This window comes from Podarcis tiliguerta (genome assembly GCF_965153285.1).
Source record: "Podarcis tiliguerta genome assembly, chromosome: 1".
NCBI classification, from domain to species: Eukaryota; Metazoa; Chordata; class Lepidosauria; order Squamata; family Lacertidae; genus Podarcis; species Podarcis tiliguerta.
The window spans coordinates 83,237,314-83,261,686 of record NC_139534.1 but is presented as its reverse complement, the minus strand read 5'-3'; the positions used below and the strand labels follow the sequence as shown (position 1 = coordinate 83,261,686).

The window sequence follows — 24,373 nt, the reverse complement described above, 5'->3', positions numbered from 1 at the left end:
TTCTGAAGCAGGTGTGTAATACTTGTACAAGCAGCTGGTGGGGAAGAATGGCACCAAAGGGTTAAGTACCCTCTCTCCAAGCATTACTGCTCAAAAGCAATTTGGGGTAAGTGAAAAGGTAACAGGAGAGCCAGTCCACAGATCTCGTGCATAAAGTGTAGTTTGACGTCAATATTATTAGATGTCTGCTTGCCCCCTTTTTGTTTTTCGCAGTGGAAAGGTCAAGCCTGAATAACTAAGTGTTTATTTAGCAACAAACAAATGTAGCAAAAATCAGCCTCAGCTCATATGAAAAACCTTGGGACACATAAATTCACAGAAGTGGTTTCGGCTTGAGAGGGTGCGGCAGTGGTCCACTATTCAAGCAAACAAAATGTGTTGCTATAGAAACAGGGCGTTTAAAAGTAGCACACAAACACAAAAATCACACCAGTAAAAGAGCTTCTATTTCCAAGCTGAAAATGTTTATGACCAGAAAAGGCAAAGTGAGTGATCAACGGGTTTAGTTAAGCAAATGGTGCTAGTACTTGATGAGATATTTTAGGCTGCACAGGCACTCATCATCATCATCATCATCCTCATCTGTCATCTACCATTCATAGGGGAGGAAACATGCTGCCTTGGGCTAGGCAGTGCTGTGTTTTAGTTAGTTCTAGAGCTCCTTAGCCTCTTTTCTGCCATTTGGTATCCATGGCACTTGCAGTAGCACATCTGATGACTTGGCCAAATTGATCACTCAGGCTGTTCTCTGAACAAGGTTAACAGGAATGGATGGAATGGTGCCAGCCTGGCAGTTTGATAAAAACACACGAGTGATTTCAAAGGAATTAATCTGATAACACAAATGCTTGAAAAGCAAGCGGAGCAGTGGAAGTGGTAGAGAAGCTTGAGAACTAGAAAGTATGGATTTACTACTTAGAACAAATAAATACCATGAAGCATCCTCACTCACCCACCTCAAAGTGGCTTCCTTTGCTACAGAAGTCATGCCCTCAGTATGAAGCCTTAGCAAAGAGCCATTGCTTTTTCTGTGCTTACAATGCTGTTTTCCAATTCCTGACCAGCGGGATATATCCTTATGTGTCTTCTGTTGTTGGCCTTACAACACGGCTTCAACAAGAACAATCCCTGAAAACTGATCAACCACACAAGGAGAATTGTGGGGTCGTTCTGCTAAGTGGGCCACACAAACACATTCAATTCTACAGTTTGAAGAGAAATAGAAGCTATAAACACTGAACAGATACATCTTGTATCAAAATGTCATGTTTCAATTTGGGGCAATGAAGAATCATGATAGCATTCAGAGACAGATGGGTTTTAGAATTTAAAAGAACTAAAAAAAAAATAAAAATCATCGTGTACAACTTAACTCTTATTCTAAAGCCGAAACAGTCAAGAGCCCTTGACAGATGGCAACGTCTTACAAAGTTCCTTCTAGGAACACATCTTTAGTGGAGTGTTTCTTACAAGTATAACATTTTTATCTCGCACAATATGAACAGCATACACAACTCATCCATCAGTTCAATCTTTAATTAATGGAAGGATTCTGTATACCTTCAGTTCCAATAAATTCTTGTTTATAAGCAAATTGCCATAGAAACAGCTGCAAACTATATTTGAAATAAACAACTGGAGTTTTCCCCATTTCATATATAGGTTACACTTCTCATTAAAATAATAAAGCCTATGTTGATTGCATATCTTCATGCACAGTGCCTCAGTCCAAAGGCAGCATTTGAAGGAAGACTTTTTAAACCCAATGTGTGGTACCAATATAGAAAGCAGTGATGGGGGCTATGCTTCTTGGTGGTGGCTCAGTTTACAGTGCTCAGAGGGTGCTCACTCTAATGGGTAACCTATGACCGCTTAGATGCTGTTGGGACTAAAACTCCCATCAGCCAAAGCCAACATGGCCAGTAGTAGTGTAGTCTAACAACATTTGGAGGGTTATAAGTTCTCTATTCATGCTACAGGTATGGAAGAGTTGGGACTTAGACATATTCAAGAGTTTTCCCCCTGTTGCAAAGGGTAGGCTTAGGGACAGAGGACGAGGCTGATTTTGATAAAGCATCTCCTCCTGCCATGTTTTCTATTCCCTCCCCAGGCTCCATTGCTTATTTTAAATTAGCTGGGCCAAACTATGTAACATACATACCATCTAATTTAGCCCCTAATATGGACGCTAAAGCAATCCTTACACCAGGGTAGGGAGCAAGGTGCTCTCCAAATGTTGTTGGACTGCAACTCCCATTATCTCTGACCCTTGGCCATGCTCGCAGCAGCTCATGGGCATTGTAGTCAAAACCACCTCTGAAGGGCACCAAATGGGCAAACCCAGCCCCATAAGAATGTGGGGTGAGGCACAGGGACTATTAGGGGAAAGAAGTGGTACAATGAGCCTTGGATCCTAAAGCTAAGAGTTCACAGAAGGAATGTTTCCTGTCCCAAACATCTCCAGAATCCCATCCAACACTGTTCAGGTGGGCCCATGAACCTCCTTTTCAAGATTTCCTTCCATAGAATCTTCATTAAGGTAAACTAATCATAGTCATAGATTCTAGCCTACAAGTACTGCTGATTCAATAATTACTGTGGACAGTATTTAGACAGGGGTAATGCACAGCCAATGAACAACTAACACCTATAACCACAAGGCAGTAAGAAGAAAAAAAGCTGGATAACTTCATTGCTACCATTGAATTGGTAGTGAAACATACCCCTAAGCAGCAGGAATAGATCAAGGCAAGCATAAAGTAGGTTGGAATCTGCAGGCAGATTTCTAAGTAATCCAAAGATCAGCAAGGGTTTCTGGCTTGTCATCGTAAAAAGCCTTTTTTCCACCCTAAGTGAGGTTACTGAAATCAAGAAAGCTTTGGGAAACAGGAGACAATTTACCTGTGAAAGGGTATGTATGTGAGCGCAGGCACTGAAAACCAATTCCTAGGCTGAGTATGTACTCGGATCACTTTATTCTGCAATTCTATGCCTGGCACCATTTTGCAACTGGTTCTCATTGGTGGCACTCAGGGTTCTATTGGCAAGCAAAGCAAGATTCTGCAAGAATAAAAGCTACGTGCCCTGACATAGACTGGTCTTGGTGGATCATTCCCAAATCTTACAACCTGCCAATTATGTGTTGCCTTTGAAAGGTATACTGAATGGACCCCGGAAACAGGGTGGGAAGCAGTGCTTTATAGATAAGCAGTATAAATCCTTGCTTCCCCCAAACCACTATGGAGCTGTGTATTCATTCCACTGCTGTGTGAGATGCATTTCAGTGCAATTAGACAATTCTTGCCACTTAGCAGCATCTTCAATGACAGGGTACTCTGGGTAGACATACAGAGGGGTTTTTTGAAGAATGTGCTGCAGGGTGCTCCTAGGAGAGGCCACGACACTCTCCAAATGCATTAGAATACATTTGAAAATAAAGTTGAGATAGTAGGAATTTTTCAACAATGTATCAATTAACAACATGGAGAGCATCAGTATGCATAGCACGGGGCTCTGAAGACAGGGATACCGTTTCCAAATTCTATTACTGGGTAATTTAATGGTTTCAGCAGAGTCAGTTCTTTATACTGTGCTCACATACACTTCAGGTTTTTGGGAGACAGGCCTTATGTGTGCTACTGCAGTACCTCAAGTTGTGCTTTGATTATTCCCTCTGGGGTTAACTGAGAAGATTCTTATTCATATAACCAATTTTTATGTAGCACAGTACAAACAAAAAGCCCAAATGTAGTCATTCTCCTCCGTCAGGAAAATCCTCTCTCAGCTTGCCTGAGGGAAAACTTGTTAAAAGTGGTGCTTGCAGATTAGCAAGAGCTCAAGATATTTGATTCAAACCAGTCATACTAAAATTAATGCTCTACAGGGAAATTTGTTTTTCAATAAAACAAAAATAGTTTACCACCAAGCACTACACATTAGCAAACAGTACTAGAAAAAGGCATCACTCATCACTGGGAACTTGCGACTGTTACAGGCTCTCATTATAGCAGCCTCTTTCTTCTCTCCCTTCAAATGCTGGCATCATAATACTGAACTGAAATCAGGCTTGTCTCACCCAAACCAGCATTAATCTCTGGCCTCACAGCAAGAGCACAGTACCACAGAACATTTCATTCATGTGCGCATTGCCTCAGAGTCTGAATACATTGTCCTAAATGTCAGATTTACACGGGCTTCCCTAGAGTGATATTCCTTGGGTACGCGATGCTGAAACAAAGAACCAAAACAAAGTTAATCTGCTATCCATACACAAAACTTTACTGTAAGAATATACAAAAATATCCATATTCTTTTCTATCTCACAACTTCAGTCTGGACTTACTTTTAAGGCTAAATACTTTTTCAAAGCTTTTTTAAAAAAAATACAAACAAACAAAAGCTCAATTTCATTTTGCTTTGCTTTTTGAAAGTTATTTCTCCAATATTAATATTCGTTATTGCCACATGAGATTGCCACGCAGTGCTATTTAAGCGAAGTTTTATGAGGTTTCTATCCCACTCTTACTGGTTTATCAGAAAGGATATTATAAAATTATAAAGTAAGATCTCGGAGCTTTGTGAATTGTTGACTGTTGCACAAGAAGCAGTCCAATTCCATAGGAAACAACTCTCCATAATTCCCACTCCTGAAGGCATTTTATTTGTTCGTTCACTTTCAATCTTAGGTTCCCTAATGATTATGCCTTGTAGAAATCCAGGGGGAAGAAATGGCATCCAACCCCGGGGAGTTCAGGGGGGAGCTGAACTATTTCCACTTATGTTTAAACAGTCTCACCTGCCAGTCTTCTTGAGCTGCTCCTTCCATCATAAGCAGCGTCCCATGATCCAATGGTATATGCACCCTCTGCACATAAGTAAAGTCGTTGTTTTCTTCCTGAGAAGAGAAACATTATGTACAGCCAGTGTATAATTAACAGTTGAGAGAGGTTAGCCTGAGAGATAGAAACTTCCCAAGGTGTCCCAGCAAGCTCCATTACTTAGGGGGAATTTGAACCTAATCCATGGTTCCTAATTCAACATGCTAACCGCTATACCACACTGGTTTATCAACTACAGGCAACTCCCAATTTACAAGGGGGTTATGTTCTGAGGCACCGCACACATAGATTTGAAACACCATTGGGAAAGCCTGCAAACACCCCCTAATGCCATGGAAACTATTGAAGAACCCTTGAAAAAACCAGCAGCACTTACCAGACCACCAAACTCCACCATAATCGCTCCCTCCAAACCTCTTTTCTCAAACTCTTAACTCTCCACAAGGCCTCAAAGGTTGGTGGAAAGCTTCCCAGGATTGCACTTGCAAAGGCTTTCCTGACTCTTTTAGGGCCATTTCTGCCATTTTTAATGTCACTTCCGGGTTTGGCACAATGCACATGTCAATTGGATGCACCTACATTGGGAGCTGCCTGTATATCAACTCTTGCTGCGTGTGGCGGGGATAACTCCATCTCGTCAGGTGGAATGTGTTAGGCAGAGATAGAGAAGCTGTGGCCCCCAGGTTTGTTGGTCTACAACCCCCATCAGCTCCACCCAGCATGGCCAACATTCAGATCGATTGTTTAAGGCACTAATACCCCACACTTCAGTCAAAGATGGCTCTCAGGGCAGTTTACCAAAACCATGATTGAGGTTGTAGCTCAATGACATCTGAATGAATGCAGGTTTCCCTCCCTGATCTAATTCTCAGCACTGCTATCCACTTTTTTTACAGCTAACCTGCTGTACCTACATGTATCTGGCCCTGTTTTTGAATTACTATAGTAATCTTTTTCAAACAAGGTTCTGCTCCAAGGAATCTTGAACATTATCTGGAGTTCTTGAATGAGAAGCTCAGCAATGGGGCTTGGAATCTAACAGCATCTGGATGTCTGCAGGTTCCCCATTCCTGATCCGTACCAGTCCTTGGGAAACAGCAGGCACAAAACATGTGTTTTGGAAAAGTATATTTGGGTCAGATGTAGTATGTTTGGCACAAAACCAGATAGGGAGAACTGGCAAAGACGAAAGTTACCATTTTTTGTTTCACAGAAAATCCCAAGATCAAAGAGTTGAATATGATGCTGGGCACAAGCGATGGATCACATGTCCCATGAAAAGCTGAAACAGCTGCCTTTCACAAACTGAACTTGGGGGATAAACAATGGCATTAACACAAAGCAGGGCTACAAGTTTACTGGGTAAAATCCAGCAACTGGCCTGGACAGGGGGCAGAAATCAAGGAAACTGAAGGCATTCTTTGAAATTCATGTATTTGTAGCATCCACTTGATGCTTAAAGTGCTTCAGAAACAGTCAGGATTGTGTTTCTTACAATGGTTACCCACATCTCCGAGAACCTCAGGAGTATATACTTCCACTGTTGAAAGCTGGGAGACCAGGGTTTAATCCCCACATGGCCATGAGCTCCTTGGAGAAAAAGGTGGCATATAAATGTAATGAACAAATAATTAAAACCAACCTGTACAGTGGAGAAATGATGCTGGTGATGGAAAGGGGGGAAACATTGGGGAAAGATATACGGCTCTGTATATCTGTGATATAAGCAGAGGTATAGGAGCAGGCTAGCACTGCCAGTTCTATTGTGCTCCTCCCAACATATATATCTCAGGCTATTTTTTTTAAGTTTAGGGACAGCATAACCCTTAATTGGGGCTAGTGTTGATTAATGAAAGTCAACAATGAAAGAGTCATCAACGATGCATGATCTGGCCCAGAAGAAGGTTGCCAACGTGCTGTGCAGCACAGACTTGGCTGGATGATGTGTCTGAGCAAAACAATCGCCCAGATGGCTTTGGCAGGATATTCTGTCAGGCATCAATCAGGGGGTGGGAGGGAGGCGGAACAGCAGTCATCTAAGAAAGCAATTTAGCTGACATAGGAAGCACCTAGTGCAGATTTTATCCAAAATGACTGCATCCCTGTAAGAGAGCAAACCAGCCAGGCTCTCCATTTTTGCACTGTTATCATGCATGCATTCTATTACTATTAACCACAAGAAAATCACCATCACCACTACTTATATCCACCACCACTACTTATATCCTGCTTTTCTCCGAAAGTGCTCAGAATGGCAGACATCTTCTAAAGTGGCTTACAGGTATACTTCATCTAAAGCGTGAAGATCATTTTTCCTTAGTGGCTGCTGTGACTAAGAGGGAAGGGAGAGTACTATACTATTGTTAATAAACAATATAAGTGGAGACCGTATGGAGTCAAACCCATTTTTCTTTTTTATTCCTCTTATGACCCTCCAATTCTGAGTTAAGTGTTATATTCCACAGATATTGGGTCCAAGTTTCTGTGTGGAGGAGAGGGTGGTTTTGCCCCAATTGGAAGTAGCCGCTTGTCTTGCTGCTGTCATAGGAAAGACCATCAACTCTTTATGCTTGACATTTGGATTGATACCATTTTCCACTGATGGCAGGGCTAACATGGGATCGGGCACAAGATGTTGCTCCATAATAGCAGATGACAATGAAAAAAATGCAAGTCCAGAAATCCTCCATCATTATATTAATTCACCCTAGAAGCCTAGACCCTTCAAACTGCCCCATTTCTTCCTTTACAGGAAACCCACAACAACTTTCCCTTTTAAGGCATCAACCCGGGAGTAAGTTCTAGGGAACACAGTGGAACTTACTTCTGAGGAAACATGTACAGGAGTGCACTATTAATGCTACATCAGCAAAGCAAGAGCCTTTCTCTACAGTTCCTGCTCTCTGAAATATCTTTTTTCTTTTGTAGACAATGAGTAATTTTTACAAGTACAGGGGACTAGACCTTGCTCAGTGCCTCATTGGAAGGAAAAAGTTAAACAGAGGATGAGTTCCCAACCATGTTTGCTCTTTGTATCTCTAGAGTATCATGGACATTGTTATCTAACACATATATAACCCAACTCCTCCTTCCACCCCCCCTTGCAGCTGTTTCCTTGGTTACCAGCAAAGCAGCAGAGCTGCTGTCTGCCATCTAGCTATTATAGTTCAGTTTCATAGCTTACACTGCAGTGTAGATTTAAAGCTAGTAGGTTAACTGCATTGGACTAATTCCTTAAGCAAATGCAGGGCTCTGCAGCAAAACTTCCCTATGGAACAGGGAATTTCTGTAGAACTTAGGACCTACTGCTTAAACCAAAATCTTGGATATACCAGGATCTTTCTAAAATTAAAGGCCTCTTTACAAAATTAGCCACAGTGAACGTCATTAGTGCATGCAATGAATCCACACTAGTTTTTAGAACCCTATACTCTGTGTATGCATAATAGGGCATGTATAGAGACTTTGCAAGGAGCCACAAATGACTCAGTTACATATTTGTGTTAAATAATACTCTGGATCATAAATCCAGCATTTTACAGAAGCATCAATGCCTCGGGCTATTCACCATGCCAACTTGCTTAAGGGGCTTGTGTGTCTGTCACTTCAGTACAGAACAAACATTGATTTCTGGCTTATTGCTCATGGTTAGTTTCAAACAAACAGACCATGATCTTGATTTGGGCCACCCAACAAGCCATACTATGACGTGCTTGAAATATGCAGGTGTTACATGGAAAGACCCAGGCCACTGGAGGAAGCATATTCACTATTAAACCATGGTTTGTTTGTTTCGTTAAATTTATACACCACTTAATTGCAATGATAGAACAACTTTAAAAAGTTTAACTATGGCTTATTGGGCCATGTGAATGGGGCCTTTATAAAAACCAATCAATAAACATTACAAACCAGACAAGACTGAGAGGAAGACAGCACCCTGGGAAGGAAGGTAGGATCTAACTGGAGAATCACTCTGTCACTATAGAAGACACTATGGAAGTCACCCCAGCCGATGCCACCTCTGTAACGGCTAAAAATTAAAGCCTGTGGGGCTGTAGAGGATGATCCAATGCTTCCTAGAGTGGAGGTGGAAGCATCCACCACTTCCCCCCAACAAGAAAAAAATTGTAGATGGGTGGCAAGCCCTTTGTGCTCGCCTCTCAGAAGAGGAGGGAAAGGAGGGAGGAATCTAATCCCCCCTTCTTCTTTTTTTGTATTTATACAAAGAAAGAACAGTAGAAAGAGTGAAGTAACAGAAGAAGAAAATTGCTAAGCCAAGATGAAGGAGTAAGGCAAGCCAAAGCGGAATGTGACTGCTTGGTGGAGGCAGGAACAAAAAACTGAAGAGGGGCCAGAGTATTTCCTATAAAAGCTACTCATGCTTTTATTGGAAAAGCTACTTTATTTATTTAGGTTTTAGTAGTTTTTTATGCTGTTAGTTTTATTCTACTTTTGTAAGTTGCATTTTATGGCTTAAATTATGTATCTTTGGTAAAGTTTATGAGTTGCCTTGAAAACCTTTATTGGCTGAAAGAAAGTATAGAAATAAACTCTAAAGAACCAAACTACAGAGCAAAGTAATTCCAACTAAACATATAATCAGAAATGCCAGTAGTGATTGATAGGGCACATCTAGGATGACCACTTCAGTATTCCATAGCCAGTGAAAAAATTATACTTCTTCCAGATTAAGTTTGTTCCCACGACGCCTTTTTACACACAAAACATAGTTCCCCTCTTTTTTCCTCCTTGCCCAGACTGAAAGAAACCTAAAACGGTTTTTGCTAGCTGAAAGAGCGACTGTATCAAGGTAAAATGCAGCTAAACAAGTTTTCCATTAGACTTTATTTCAGGGAGAGACCAAGTAATGCAATGTTTTGAACCAAGTTAGTGAGTAAATTTGAAAACATAGCAGAGACCTCTTTTGCATCCATAATTGCAGTATTTACTAATGCAACCCCACTTAAGCAGGGGTTATGTTCCCGGTTACTGTGCGTATACATGAAATTGCATATAGTGGGGAACACCATCTAAAAAGCCTCTAACATCTTCCGAATTTCTGAAAACCCTTTAAAAAACCAGCAGCACTTACTAGCTACTGCTATTTCCCCCACTGTTTTTGTGCCCTTTTTGCTCTTTTTGCACTCTTTTCAGGCTGTTTTTGCCCTTTTAGCGTCCTTTAGCAGTTTAAATCAAATTATTTATTTCCTGGCCCCATTCGTATATGTGGTTGCACGTGAGTCAAGCACGTGTAAGTGGGGAGTTGCCTGTACACAGACAATAATGTACTTATTACATCACTACAGAAACAATCACTACCGTCAGGCAACATCATCACTCCTATACTAGCAGGAGTAATAGATTTGAGGAAGCAGCTGAGACTAGCTTTAAAGAGTTAATGCTCTTTGAGCCCACCCTAGAAGTGTGGTGTAATAGTTATGCATGTTGAACAAAGACCTGGAGACCAGAGTTCAAATCCTCAGCCAGCTATGAAGTTCACTGGGTGACTGTCTCTCAGCCTAACCTACTTCACAGTAAAATGGGGAGGAAGAGAATCTTGTATGCCACCAGCAGCAATGGCCCAGGGACTACTGACTACCTGCACAGAAACCATGTTACACTATGCAATTTAGAATAACCAAATACAAGGTCAACTCCGTAAAGGCCTTTCAGCTGGTTTACACAGTTCCCTACAACTTAGGAAAGCCAACACACTTACAGGCAAAGGTTTCTTCCTCATCTCAAACACCCGGGTGGCACCAAGGCTGAGGGAGGCAATGACAGGGTTTCTTCCCAGCTCAGGCTCATCATCACTATGCCAGTCAACACTGTCCTTCTCATTTCGATAGAGGTTGCACAGCAGAGAGTTGAAGGAGTGCTTCGTGAAATCTTCAATGCGATCCTTCAGCATGGTCAATAGTGGGTGCCACTGAAAGTTTGTTCCCACAGAAAAAAATGGACAGGAAAAAACCCGTATTAACATGGGAAGAAGTACAACTCATACGCAGAGGGAGAGATTGGGGCATGAAAGAAAAATGCAAAGCATCGAAGGGAGATTTCCAGGGCATTGAAAGGCTTGGAACAGCTTGCAAAAGGACCAACTGATCTCAATCCATTGTTAGAGAACACTGAATAATGGATCAACTGCTCCAGAACTTTCCATGCCAGCTTGTGCCATGTTCTCAGCAGTTTGTTCGTATGCACTGACATTAAAAAACATGCTTGGGGGTATGCCATCAGTCAATGCCTTATAATGCCATTCCAACGCTTCAGCCAATGTGGTCAGATTGGCAGTGAAACAGAGAGCCAAATGCAGCAGCATAGGAAAGGGCATGTGTAACCTGGCACTCTTGTGCACTTCAGTTTTGAAGCTGTTGGTATCTGTGCACTTCTCACACAAACACATGCTCCTTGCCAAGCAAGTGTTGTATTTTCATTGTGCCAAACACACCTCCAATAATTTTGTTGTATTGTGCTGTAAAAGGGGAAAGTGCTGAGGAAAAGGGTAGAAGAAGGTAAGTGGGACAATGAAGGGGCCCAATTTAGCATCTTAACTAGAAAAGGCAGAAAAAGTTAATAAACTGTTAGAGAGTAAGACATGGGTTTTGCTATGTTTGGGGCATGCACATATATTATACATTAGTTTATCAAAGTGAAATAAAAGTTGCTTAGCCTCTAAGAGTTGTCAAGAACTGAATCCATTACATATTCTTCTTTGGGGCTTACTAGGAACACACCCACACCCATATATTACCATGCTTATTACGCTATATTATTCTAATTGCTTCTCAAACATGATATACCATGTTTCTTTATTCCTTTCTTGCTGTATAGCGAGCTTTGCTATTGTTGTCTGTATTTTTAACTTTATTTCAAAATAAAATTCCATGAGAAAGTCACAAGTGCAAAGGGGGAAAAAGCTATTTGCATTTTGATTCTAAACACATATTCAGAACCTCTTCCAGTTGAGTTGCTGGAATTATTTTGTTTTTCACAATCTGAAGAGGTGCTAATCTTAACATATAAATTCCTTCATGAAAATCAGAGAGCCTGGCATTATTACACCAATAGTATTTTCCAACCATAGTATTTTTTAATAATCATGTACCACCTACCTGGAGCCTGCAAATTGATCATAGCACTCACTGAATGTGTGTGCCTGCACTAAAATATTTAAACTAGTTTCAAGCCTATTAAATTTCATGACCCATAACTAATGAACAACTAGAGAAGTTAAGAGATCCCCTAATAAAGAACTTACAGTGCTGTATCAATACCACAATATCAAGGGTGTACCCTAGGCAAAATGACGTATTTTAAGTTGGCTGAAATTCAAGTGTAGAGGCAATCCTACCTGGGAGGGGAGAACTAACACTGATCTCCCATTCTAACATGTCACCTGACAGCAGGAATACAAAGTGTTTTGATCGCTGTATGATTCTCTCTCTACTTCCCCCCTTCACTGCAGCATTCCCGTTAGTGAGCTCAGTGAACAAAGAATCTCAGAAGGCAACAGGCATTCTTCTGTAGCCAAGGAGTAACTACTGTCCAGTTGTTATGGAAAAAGTCAGCAGGCTACCATATTATTAAACTTCTATCCTACTCATCCTTCCAAAAGAGCCCAGTGCGGCATCACAACAGCTGTACTGCTCACTTTTAATAGTGAGATTCAGATAAAAATACTGTATTGTATGTAGGCAAAGTTATTTTAACTTCTGCAAGTACACATGTTTAGGCATATATACATACATCAGCATTTGCCTTCATTGTTAGCCTGGAGTAAGTATATGGAAGTTCACCATACCAAGCTGTGAGTCTGGGTTCATCATAAGACAGATCTAGAGAGAAAGAAAGGAAAAACAAAATATCTGTGACCCTCATATAAGTAACCCAGCCCCGATATATTGACCAAAGTACAGTTTGGTAAAGATCCTTGGTGGATGGCTTGATAAATGAAGCTTCCTCCTCCCCAGTTCCATCTGCAATCACTCTCTCTGCATTTACTCAAAGATCAGTAAAAACACTCCTTACACAGAGAAAGGAAGCCCATCGATCCACTTAGCCGAATATGGTCTACATCAAGGGCAGCCATCATAGTTCACTCAAGATGTTTGTTGGACTACAATCCCCATCATCCCCAGCCAGCATGGCCAATGGTAAGGGATGATGGGAATTGAAGTCCAGCAACAACTGGAGGACATCACAATGGCTGGCCTACAATAACTGGCAGCAGTTATCTAGGGTTTCAAACAAGAGGCATTTCCAGCCCTACCTGAAGATGCCAGGGACTGAATCAAGCAGACACTTCAGGACTTGTTTGATGTGGCCGAGGGAGAGATTTTGTAGGCTGTTCATATTATCTGCTGTGTCATCTTGCTTGCAATACAAGACTATAAAAAGATACAACACAACTGCCCCCAAGTGGACAAAACTAACAGAGCATACTTCTGGCTGCAGTAATAATGATAATAATATATATTGGTACACCACAGCTGCAACTAAGAGATGTATTTTAAGGTTTTCCTTTAGGGAAAGCCTATCAAACTCTATGAAGCAGAATTGCCACTGTTGACCCTTGGTGATAAGCACAAATTATGGCCTTGGTGTCAAACCCAAAATCTTATTGTCAGGCCCTGTTCAAGGGGCAGGTAACCGTAGGACACGCTTTTGCTACAGATTGTGGTTAACTGTGATCCTAAGCTATTACAAAACCATTGGCTCAGCAGTCACACTGTGCTGAAAGCACCAGGGAGGAACAAAGCTGGTTCAAGCTGCTCTCTGGGAGACAGCATGTCTGAGCAGCCTCAGTAAGCCAACGTTTGACTTACTGTGACATGTGAACCAAGCCATGATGAATAGAAGGAGCATTTTTCAAAATATGCAGGAAAGCACCTTAGAATGCCCACATGAGGATTGGGAAAGGACAGCGAGAATGGTCTTGGTGCTCCTCGACCTGTTCCAAATGGTACCACTCTCAGTGACTGCCACTGCTTGGGACCCTTCACAGCTGCATGGCCTCAGCCACCAGCTTTCTCCTCCAGAAGCAGGCAGTTGTAATGGGCCGGGAGCAACTATATTTTCTCTCCCACATCATCCGCCACCAGGTAAGCTCGTCCAGGGGTGCATGGGCTTCCAACAACTCCAAAACTGCTACAGCCAGCAGTGACAATGGAAAAAGGGGCTAGGGCTAAAGCAATGTGTCAGCCTGGTGGGTCCTGGCAGATGCCACGGTAACAGCAGGCCTGGCCACAGTAAAAGTGGGCAGTTAAACGAGAACGACTGTACCATTACCCTGCCTGATGTGTGTTCTCTGCCTCCAGGGGATCTCTTGGAGGAGTTGTTCAAACATCCAGTCTGCTTCGTTTAAGTCAATGAAGCCAGGAATCAAATGAATCCTAGCACAGGAAAAACTGGATTATACAGGAGCATTGCGAGATCCATCTTCCAAGCATTTTAATGTACAAATGCATTTCAGTTTAAGTGCAAGTGCTAACTTTGACACATGGCTGTCACTCAAAGCTAGTTAGCAGTTTATGATTTTTAAAAATCTCTTTACCAAAAAACCTTATTGAGACACCTTCAACAGACAAGCTTGCTATCAGTGTTTTTTCCTGTAGGAACCTGGAAAAGTACCTCTAACATTAGATACTGAAAATGAAGCTTTTATGGCAGATCCAAAGAATATTTTTGAAAATGTTTCTATGCTGCCAAGCGTATGCAGGCAATTAAAAAAGAAAGCTCCTTTCATTAACAGTTAGCTGATGATCTCTGATTTTAGCTTTCATGTTGTTTTTATTGTATATAGACATTGTTATAAACCACTTTGATATTTTTAATGAAACAGCAGTAGATAGTTTTATAAATGAATATATAGATAAAAAGTGACCATATTTTGAAGAGAAAATAAGGAAAATACATTGATTCACAGGAAGGTCAGTGGAGTAGCTAGCTCAGAGATTTTCCAGCCATTTCTGCTTGCAGTCATTCAGGTAATATGCAAGTAAAACTTGGGAAGCAAGAGCCTTTCCCTGTATTAAAGTATAGCGTAGTCCACATTCAGTGCACTGAAGTACACGCTTTCTGTAGCACCAATGCACCAGCCAATTCAGTACTGGCCAGAATCCAACTGCATTATTCTGCAATAATAACAAAGGAGAGTTTTTATCTGCTTACCGAGATATTCCTGATGGCGATGTGCTGATCTCATACACACCCTGATTCCTAAGAACAAGGAGGAAGAGAAAATCAGTCAGGTATGGTTGAGCAGGCATACGTGATTCAGAATACCAACAAGGGCCAGGGAAAGAAAGTCTACTAAATGACCACTGAGGCCATTCTTTTGCCATGGAAAAGCTAATAGGAAAGAGAAGGTGTTGTCCATATCACTATATGTCAGAAGAGCACCTTATTTTACAATGAATTCAAGTTGTACTTACTCTATTCTTTTGGGCTCTGGGGGTCTACGCACCACCTAAGGGGAGAAAACAACAACATTCTGTACAGTAGGCACATTCAAGTAAGTCAGCTAAAAGGGGGTAATTTGGTAACCCAGTAATAATCCTGCATGTGTCTTAAGTTTTCATGGCTTGGTTACTGTAAGCAGCACTGGCAGCCTTTGAGATGGACAGTATATGTTATTTATTTAAAATATTTCTAACTTGTCCTTCATCCAAGGTTCTCAGGCAGGAAACGGTAAAGCCGCAGTTAGAAATAACAATCCATAGCAAACATGAACAGAATAAATTTCACAGTACAATTCATCATTAAATGGTAAGACTACAAAATCCAACTGAGTATTAACAACCTCCCAAGGCCTAAGTGAACAACCATTTTTTAAGCTGGAGTCTAAATGGGGAAAAAAGGGCAAGACCATGCTGAAATTCAGAGGGGAGTTCCACAAGCAAGGTGCCACCACAGAGAAGGCCCTTTCCTACACCAATGCGTAACATATGATTCCGGCAGTGGGTTGCTAAGGAGGAGCTTCCTGGTAGATCTTAACACCAAGGCAGAACTATATACGGAGAGGCTATACTTCAAGTATGCCAGCCCCAAGTTACTCAAGGCACTGTAAGTCATCAGCAGTATCTTGAACTCAGACCAGAAAAGTATAGGCAGTCAATGTAATTGTTTAAGAACAAAATTAAATATGGATCCAACTGGTTACATCACTCAGCAACTGAGCAGCTGTATCTTGTGCTAGCTGCGGTTTCTGAGGAGTCTTCAAGGGCAACCCTATGTAGACACATTACAGTAATCCAACTGGGAGGTTATCAGAGCATGGATTATTGTGGCCAGAAGCTTTCCCCGTCCAGAAGCAGCTGTAGCTGGGAAAAAGCATTCTGTACCACTAAGGGCACCTGAGCCTCTGGTGACAATGCCAAATCTACAAGTAGACCCAGAAAACAAACCTGCTCCTTCAAGAGGGGTACAACCTCTTCAAGAACAGATTGAATACCTTATACCCAGACCCTAGCACAGCATTTCAGCTATTTAATCTCTACCTCTTCTGGGGCTTTAAAAACAAACTGCCTTTCAGATGGAAGCTGCTCCTCTCTTCTCACCCGGGACTGTGTTGTGCTTGCAAAGGCTTGGTTCCTGCGACTGGAAGTTCCAGAAGCTAAGACAGAAAGAGAAAGAACCAGCCAAATTAGTTAATACACATGACTTGGTATTTCTGGTACACTTGTAAACAGAACCTCAGAAATGTGGCTTTGAGAGTGACTCCCAAAGCCGAAGATCCCAAATCCCTTCACAAAGAACATACCATTTTTTTGAGAACTGTATGTGAAATAATAATAATAATAATAATAAATCCACTGCACAAGTGCCATGTATCTAGATCTTCAAAGACTGCCCATGTAAATAACTACAAGATGAAGCTTTCCTTCTATAACCTTTAGGTATAATACAAGCAGAAACATGAAAGCCTGGCAAACATTTGGGTGGAGGTACCCCTTTCCCTCCTAAAGCCTCCCCACCCACCACAAAATGGGGATAAAATTGGATTATGAAATATTTTCTTTTACAATGTTGAACAAAATGTTTGCGACAAGGTGTTTATATATTTCTCTGCCAAAATTATTTCTAAAACTGTAACAGAAAAGACTTTTATATAAGAGTATGTTCAATATTTGATCATTACAATTCCATTATTAGATCAGAGTACAACTCTCAAATGCAACAGTAAGACACGTTTCCGCCACTTATGGGGAACCTTCATTGTCACAAGCTTCCTTTGTTTGTGGCCTTCTTCTTGCTAGCATAGTTAGTGACTCTATTTTTGCCCTCCTGAATATGTCTTAAAGAACTGGGGGTGGGACAACGTACAGGGCAACCTAATTTTGTTACTATCCCAATTCAAGCTGTCACAAATCTGTTGAATCCAAGATGCAAAGGCAGAAATGTAAGTGATGATAGCACTACTTCTGAATTTGACAAAATAAGCAGCACACTTAGGACTTGATATTGGAAAGGTGCTTTCAAATGTTGCAGAATACAGAACACCTTCAGGTATCTAGCCAAGGAAGGAAGTCTGTAATTCTACCAAGCATATACCTCCTGCAACGCTGTGGCAAAGCCTTTCCACAACATAGCCGCAGACTCCTTTTGCTTCTTACCTATTTCAGATTTCTCCATCTTCTGCAGCATGTGAAAGAAACTGGGAAATGTTTGGAAATATGTGTATCAAATCAAGATATAAGCTGGCATGTGAAAGAGTTGAAGCTGGTTTCAGTCTGGGCAAGCCTTGTTTTTAGAAGTGCATGGTAAATTTGGCAAATATGAAGAAAATGAAACTGATAGTGATAGCTTATAAAGAAAGCCTGATTAAATTTTATGCAGTATTCATGTACCTGAATAAACTGTACTTTTAATATAACAAATAGTAATTCTATGGTAAACCAAGTTATACATAATGCAAAAGAAAGAATGAATGGGTACACTGGGTACCTTGAATGCATATACTACTCAAACCTGAAATCAGTCTTGTAATTGTCTTTTTACTTCAGATGTTTATCTCTAGGAAGCATAAAGGCTTATGCACACAGTTCTTCAGGCAGACTAAAATTAGTATGCTTACTAACTTTAGGCAGTTAGTATATTTACTTATGCTATTTATCTCAGGAAAACTTCTTAGGAAAAATTGGAGCAGCATCTATTAAGCAGAACCCCAGATATTGGAATGGCAGAGGAAAATGTTGGATCCACTGGCTTTTTGAACAGCAAGTTCTCTCTCATACATGTAGAGCATACCCTATGCCAACTACCCAGTCAAACTCTACTCATTTTTGGCCAGAAATTCAGCAGAATGATCACCACATATTGTGCTGTAGGTGGAACTTGTAGTCCTGTTTGAAAAGCAGGAAGAGATGCCACCAAACCAAGCATACAGACCTGTTGGGACCCAAGGTCTGAAGAACAAAGAAGATTATTCCATTCTCTTTCTTTCATCTGGTTTGGAATGGTGCATGCTTTCTTATACAAGGAGCAGGATAGAGGATACAACATGCCTTTTGGTAATAGTCTACAAAGTTGTATTAATAAGGATTATCCCCTAAGGTTAAGGGGCTTAAGAACATTATACAGATCCAAGCTTAGGACTGGTAAAGAAAACCAGACACTTTTAATTTTGTTCAATTATATACATCTATATAAAAACAAAAACATGATCTTGCCTGCACGAGAAGCTGCTCTGTTATTAACTGGTCCAGCCCAGCCCCCCTGCACTCTGGCTCTTTGCCTTTTATCTTCCATTATCCTTTAGAGTATCTTCCAGACCCTGTTGCAAAGGATTTAGCTTTCTTTTCTGTTTTAAAATATAAAGGAATGATAATTAAGCACATTAAGATATCTATGGCTTCTAGAGAGGTGATAGAACATAGCAGATAATAGCCTTTCTATAAGCCACAGGACCCCAGTTCAAATGTTAACTTGGGCCACATTAAAATCATACATATAAAGCTCTATGATACGATTTTAAACAATCGTGGCTCCCCTCCTAAAAAAATTAATTCTGGGAGCTGTAGTTTGCTAAGGATTTTGTTAGGAGACCCCTATTCCCCCCACAGAACTACAATTTCCATAGTTCCCATTCCTTCACCCTGTGAAGAGGGACTGATTACTAAACCACTCTGGGAATTGTAGCTCTGTGAGAAAAATAGGGCTCCATTAACAACTCACAGCACATGTAACAAACAACAGCTCTGAGAATTCTTTGGGGAAAGCCATGACGGTTTAAAGTGGTATCATAGTGCTTAAGATGTATGATGTGAATGTGGCACATCATATGTGGAAAGTAAACCCTATTAAACCCTATTAAACTCAAGGGTAAATTATTTCTGGGCACATATATGTAGGTTCATTCATGAATACGCTGCACCAGCCTCAGGCAACCTACTCTCAGTTCTCAATGTGTTACTGTGTCGAACTGAGACCTGGGAGATCAGGATTCATATCCAGCCCATGGAGCTCACTGGGTGACCTTGGGCCAGTGAAGATAAATGGGAGAGGGAAAGAAGCGTGCACGCCACACCTTGAGCTCCTGGAGGGAGTGAAGGCAAGATATAAATCTAGTTACAAAAAAAAAAATCATACTGGGGAGAACTATTGCTTTGGAAGATGCAGCAGCAGCACAGCTACGGAGCCGACAACCTGGAAGTGATCTCCCACTGAATCCAGTGGGACTTCCTGCACTGTCAGCGGCCTGGCTTCAAAAACGCAGACCACCCCCCCCCCCCCCGTTCTTAAATCTCTTGAGAAGAGGCGAAACATACACGGGAGCGAAACCCGTGCACGCTCGGAACTACGCTGCAGCCTGAGGAAGGGAAGGCAGAGAACGCAGCCCGGGTCTCTCTCTCTCTCTCTGTGTGTGTGCGTATATATATATATATATATATATATATATATACACACACACACACACAAACATACATACATATATACACACGCATATGTATATTTGTATGGCGTCTCCCCTTCCTGAAGCAAAATTCAGCATAATAAGCAGCGACAACAAGGCCGCCTTTCTTTCATTTCCTCACAACTCGGCCCACCTAAAGCCCACCCACCGAACCTCCGCGCTCTTCCGACCTCTCCTTTCTTCCCGCCCTCCTTTTAACTACCATCCCTCCCGCCCCCCGCCCCCGCCGTCACCGGAGCTCCCACTCACCGGCGGCACAAAACACAGCGGCTCCCTCCTCCTCGGCCAGACACCTGCGGTAAAAGAGGCAGCCCCGCCCCCGCCTGCGCGCGCACGCTCAGGGAAGCCCCCGCCCCCTTCTGTCCCGCTGCGCGAATGGGAACTGACAGGCGCCCCCCCCCCCGCCAGACCATTCCTTGCGCGGGCCCCGCCCCCTCTACTGACACTGGGACCTCCCAGTAAGGTCCGGATGCACGAAGGAGCTCTGCCGCAGAAAGTCCGCCGGCTTACCTAGTCTAGCATAGGGGAAGCCGCAGCAAGCAACAGCCTTCTCCCATCCCCGACCCCCAAGCAGCTGGCATCAGGGCCGTAGCTAGGGGGTGGTGATGTGGGTCCCCGCCAGGGGCGGGAGTGAGCCCCCCCCCCGCAAAATCAGCTAAATAATCTATCCATAAATATGCCTATAAATAAAAATATCCATTATTGCCTCCTAAGAAAAGGTTTTAAATAGAGGGTGAATGGAATGGGGGGCAGGGGTGGAAAGAAGGCAGAAAGAAGAGCTAATTTGTGGCTAGGGGGCAAAATGGTGGCACTGTGGGTTAAACCAGTGCCTAGGACTTGCCGATCAGAAGGTCGGCGGTTCGAATCGCTGCAACGGGGTGAGCACCTGTTGCTCAGTCCCTGCTCCTGCCAACCTAGCAGTTCAAAAGCACGTCAAAAGTGCAAGTAGATAAATAGGTACCACTCCGGCGGGAAGATAAACCGTGTTTCCGTGTGCTGCTCTGGTTTGCCAGAAGCGGCTTAGTCATGCTGGCCACGACCCGGAAGCTGTACGCTGGCTCCCTTGGCCAATAAAGCGAGATGAGCGCCGCAACCCCAGAGTCGGTCACGACTGGACCTAATGGTCAGGGGTCCCTTTACCTAGGGGGCGGAATCTGCCAAGATCACCTAGCTACGGCTCTGGTTGGCATTGGGGTCCCATACTGCCTCTGATCCTGGAGGTGGTGGAATAGGACATATTGTGACATTTGACTGTGTATTTCTCTCCCCCCCCCCCCCACATAGAATCAGTATTGAAAGAGACCCTGGAAGTTATTTAGTCCAACCCACCCCCCTCTGTCCCCACTTAATGCAGGATATGGCTACAGCATTCCTGGCAGGTGGCCTTCCAGTCTCTGTTTACTGTAATTACCTTCAGCGGAGCGAGGGCCTGCCTAATGCTGAGATTGTCTGCTCCACTGATTTATGCTGGGAAGAAACAAGAGTTCCGAATGTGTTTTGCACTGTAATAGGAGTGGAGGATAGGAGTGCCTGGCGTGCTCTGGTCCATGGGGTCACGAAGAGTCGGACACAACTAAACAACAACAGGCAAGATTGGCTAAATAAACGAATCCCCATTAAACATCATGAGAAATATTGTTTTATTGTAAATCAAAAGTTTTACAGAACAGGTTAGGGAAAAAAAGCAGTCAAGCTACATAGGCAAGCCAGCAATCTCAAATATGCTCTTAATTTTCCAATGGCTGCAGCACACAAGGTGGGGCACCACCACTCCACCACCCTCTTGGCTCCAATGGCACTGCTGCTTGCTGGACCAGGCTTAGCAAGGTTGGTAGTAGGTGCACAAAAGGATAAAATGCTCAAAAATGAGCTACAAACAAATGGATATTTAATATTCCATAAAATATCTATTTGTATGTTTGCATGTTTGAGCACTTTTTCTTTAACCCTGTCTTCTCTATGGTTGTTGCTTTTTGTTTAGAAAAGCACAACTTTCCTTGTGTTAGTGGGTGCACGTGTGTCTGCATCTATGCCTGCTGCCGCCACCAACCCATTGCTTCCCCTGCCCTACCCCATCTCTTTGAGCAATCTTGCGGCTGGGATAGCGCAGCAGCAGTGCTTCACCTCATGCATTGCAACTGCCTTACTAATGGTTGTAAGAGAAGCTTTATATAGCCAAAATCCATCTTCTTTCAAATAACTATTTAGAAAATTCAAGCACATTCTGGGACAAAACTTGTTTCTCAATCCTTATCAGCACCATTGCATCGGTTTTCATTTATTTTCTATGTACAGTATCATTTAACACACATTTACTTTCAAACCAGAGCCTTAAATTGCTTCTCCATTGGTAGTAGATGAAACAGAATGCAGAGTTTCTACCATCAATAAATGTGCTCAAACACACACAAGTGATTCTTCAGAACATAGGCAACTGATCACGATCCTTCATTTAAGGGCAACGGTAGTGGGCAATTTTTGCTTTTCTGATTCACCTTATAGGTAGGGTTTCCTCAGCTACCACTAGCCACCGTTAGTTCAGCACCCTTAGGATTCTTTGCTCTCTATACAGAGCTCATGTGCTATGGTGATAAAACTGTCCTCTGTATGCCATGAAAGCAACTAAACGCAGGAAATTGCCAGACTGCTGCACCTTTGGATCTGGTCCCCCAGTCTCCCCTCCTCAATCCCACCCAGCAGTTAAGAAGGGATGGGGAAGGGTCCCATTTGCAGAAATGGGAACTTTATTTCAAAGCTTAATTGTGCTTGGGGAAGAGAATAAAGGGGGGGTAGCAGAAATAAAATGAGTGGCCTATTGCTATCTCTGGTCAATGCCACTGCTAACTTCAGGCCCCCACGTTGCGTCTTCCCAATGTACAGCCCCCAAAAGATTTTGTGCTTCTCAGTATCAGAAAGGTTCCTCTTATCTGATCTAAAGACACAGCATTTTAATTTTACTTGAGTAAAACACATACAACTGGTAATGCTTGAGCAGAGAAAGTCTAGGACGTTAGCACTGAAATCTTAATTTGCAGGTAAAGGCAGCCAATTTTTTTAAATGTAGTTTCTACGCTGTACATTCTCAGTTCATTGAGTCTGTAGCGTAGGGCCAATATATACACATCAAATAATATTTCTATCAGTATCTAATTTCAAACACCGTGTGTTAAGCAACAACATAGCCTTGGATCCAAGAGTTCTGGTGCAAGAGGAGGGCATGTTGGTTTCCACAAGATTCCCCTTTCCCCCAATTTTCCCTTCCTATTGTAGCCTTCTGTGACACTCTATACTATTCTAAAGGGTTTCCTCAATCCTCAGAGGTAGCTTTGGGAGAGGTGGTGCAAGAAAGCCCTGTTGTACAAGCACATCTTTCAATCCAGGGTACGAGTAATTTAAGGATTTTTTTTTCATAGAATTGGAAGAGACCACAAGGATCATGTAGTCCAACTCCCTGCAGTGCAGGAATCTTTCATCCAAGGTGTGGGTTGAACCCAAAACCCTGGGATTAAGAGTCTCATTGCTCTACCAACTGAGCTAAATCACTATCAGTAACTGGCAAGATTTGTTACTGCAATCTGTAGCATTTGTCTTCCAACAGTTTGATAAAGCCCACCTCTCTTAATATACTATTTTAGTAAAAGGACTAGCATCAGTAAACAAAAGTATTGCCAATGGATAAAATCTATACAGCTATCACATTAAGCCCTTTCACTTCAATCTGATCATGTAGACTGCAACAATTTCACATTTACAGTGTCTTAGGTGGGGAGATCATGTAGAAGGGAGTGAAATGCTTAAAGAAGTCTATGCTGACAAGGCAAGGATCTTGTAGCCCATGTGTGATGGAGGGGAAACTTGTCCAATTTCATTCATAATAGAGACCATTGTGTGACTTCTTGCAAAGTAAAAATAAATGACAACAAATATTTAATGAAAGAAATACTGCATTGACCAGTTCAATACCAATATTAGTGTTGTTCTGTATCAACACCAACAATGTTCCACATCAAATTCTGTCAAATTTATCACATTGACATCATTTCCCAAACCAAACTTCTGTTGGTGTTAAGTGCATTTTAGTAAAGCTAGTAACTACAAGTACCCATTACTGTTCCAAGTCACATCGAAAAAGAACATTCTAAAACAATGATGCAGAAGAACAACAAACAAAATCAACAAGTTGCTGGTTGCCTTTTCCATGCTCCTCAGTTTTCTCTTTGTTCACGCTGGACTGTGGTCCCAAAAGAAAATCCCATTCGAAAGAACTTTAAGATATGACCAGTATTTCGCTCCACAGAACTACCAACAAATTGGTCATGATGATGCAACTCAATTCTCCTTTAATTTCTTCAAATAATAAGCTCTCAGTTTTAGGTTCGTGTCAAGGGCCAGCTTTGTGAAATACCACTTGGGCACAAACCTGCTAAACCAGGCCTAGGAAATGGAGGAAGAAAAAGGTTCATTATCAAATTTCTGAAGACCAAAATTTAATGTGACTATAAGGGAAACCAAATTATAACAGTGACACTCAGATATTAACAAGATACAAGAGCCCTGCTGGATCAGGTCAAAGGACTCTCAGGGGTGGAAAATCTTTGGTCCTTCAGATGTTGAA

At 42.1% G+C, this 24,373-nt stretch overlaps 2 protein-coding genes across 3 annotated transcripts in view; both read right to left on the bottom strand.

Moving 5' to 3' along the window:
• Positions 1-442: 442 nt before the first annotated feature.
• On the bottom strand, positions 443-20,109 carry ALKBH3 (alkB homolog 3, alpha-ketoglutarate dependent dioxygenase). Of its 2 annotated transcripts, XR_014512571.1 has the most exons (11): positions 20,008-20,109; positions 18,515-18,645; positions 16,343-16,458; positions 15,278-15,312; positions 15,015-15,062; positions 14,133-14,236; positions 12,591-12,679; positions 10,561-10,770; positions 4,796-4,894; positions 2,141-4,227; positions 443-2,059 (listed from the first exon to the last, which is right to left on the bottom strand). XR_014512571.1 is itself a non-coding variant. In XM_083445910.1 (10 exons), the coding sequence occupies exons 2-10, from the start codon at positions 18,591-18,593 to the stop codon at positions 4,135-4,137; spliced, it is 873 nt and encodes a 290-aa protein (XP_083302036.1). In that variant the 5' UTR covers positions 18,594-18,645; positions 20,008-20,109; the 3' UTR covers positions 443-4,134. The 2 variants fall into 2 exon arrangements, 1 of the variants encoding a protein (XP_083302036.1); XM_083445910.1 differs by having other exon boundaries at positions 443-4,227.
• A 1,274-nt stretch (positions 20,110-21,383) lies between these two features.
• HSD17B12 (hydroxysteroid 17-beta dehydrogenase 12) overlaps positions 21,384-24,373 on the bottom strand; it is a 52,759-nt gene continuing 49,769 nt past the window's right edge. Inside the window, exon 11 of the mRNA XM_083440904.1 lies at positions 21,384-24,192. Coding sequence (XP_083297030.1) covers positions 24,088-24,192 — 105 coding nt within the window. The 3' untranslated portion in view covers positions 21,384-24,087. The remainder of the gene's footprint in view (positions 24,193-24,373) is intronic.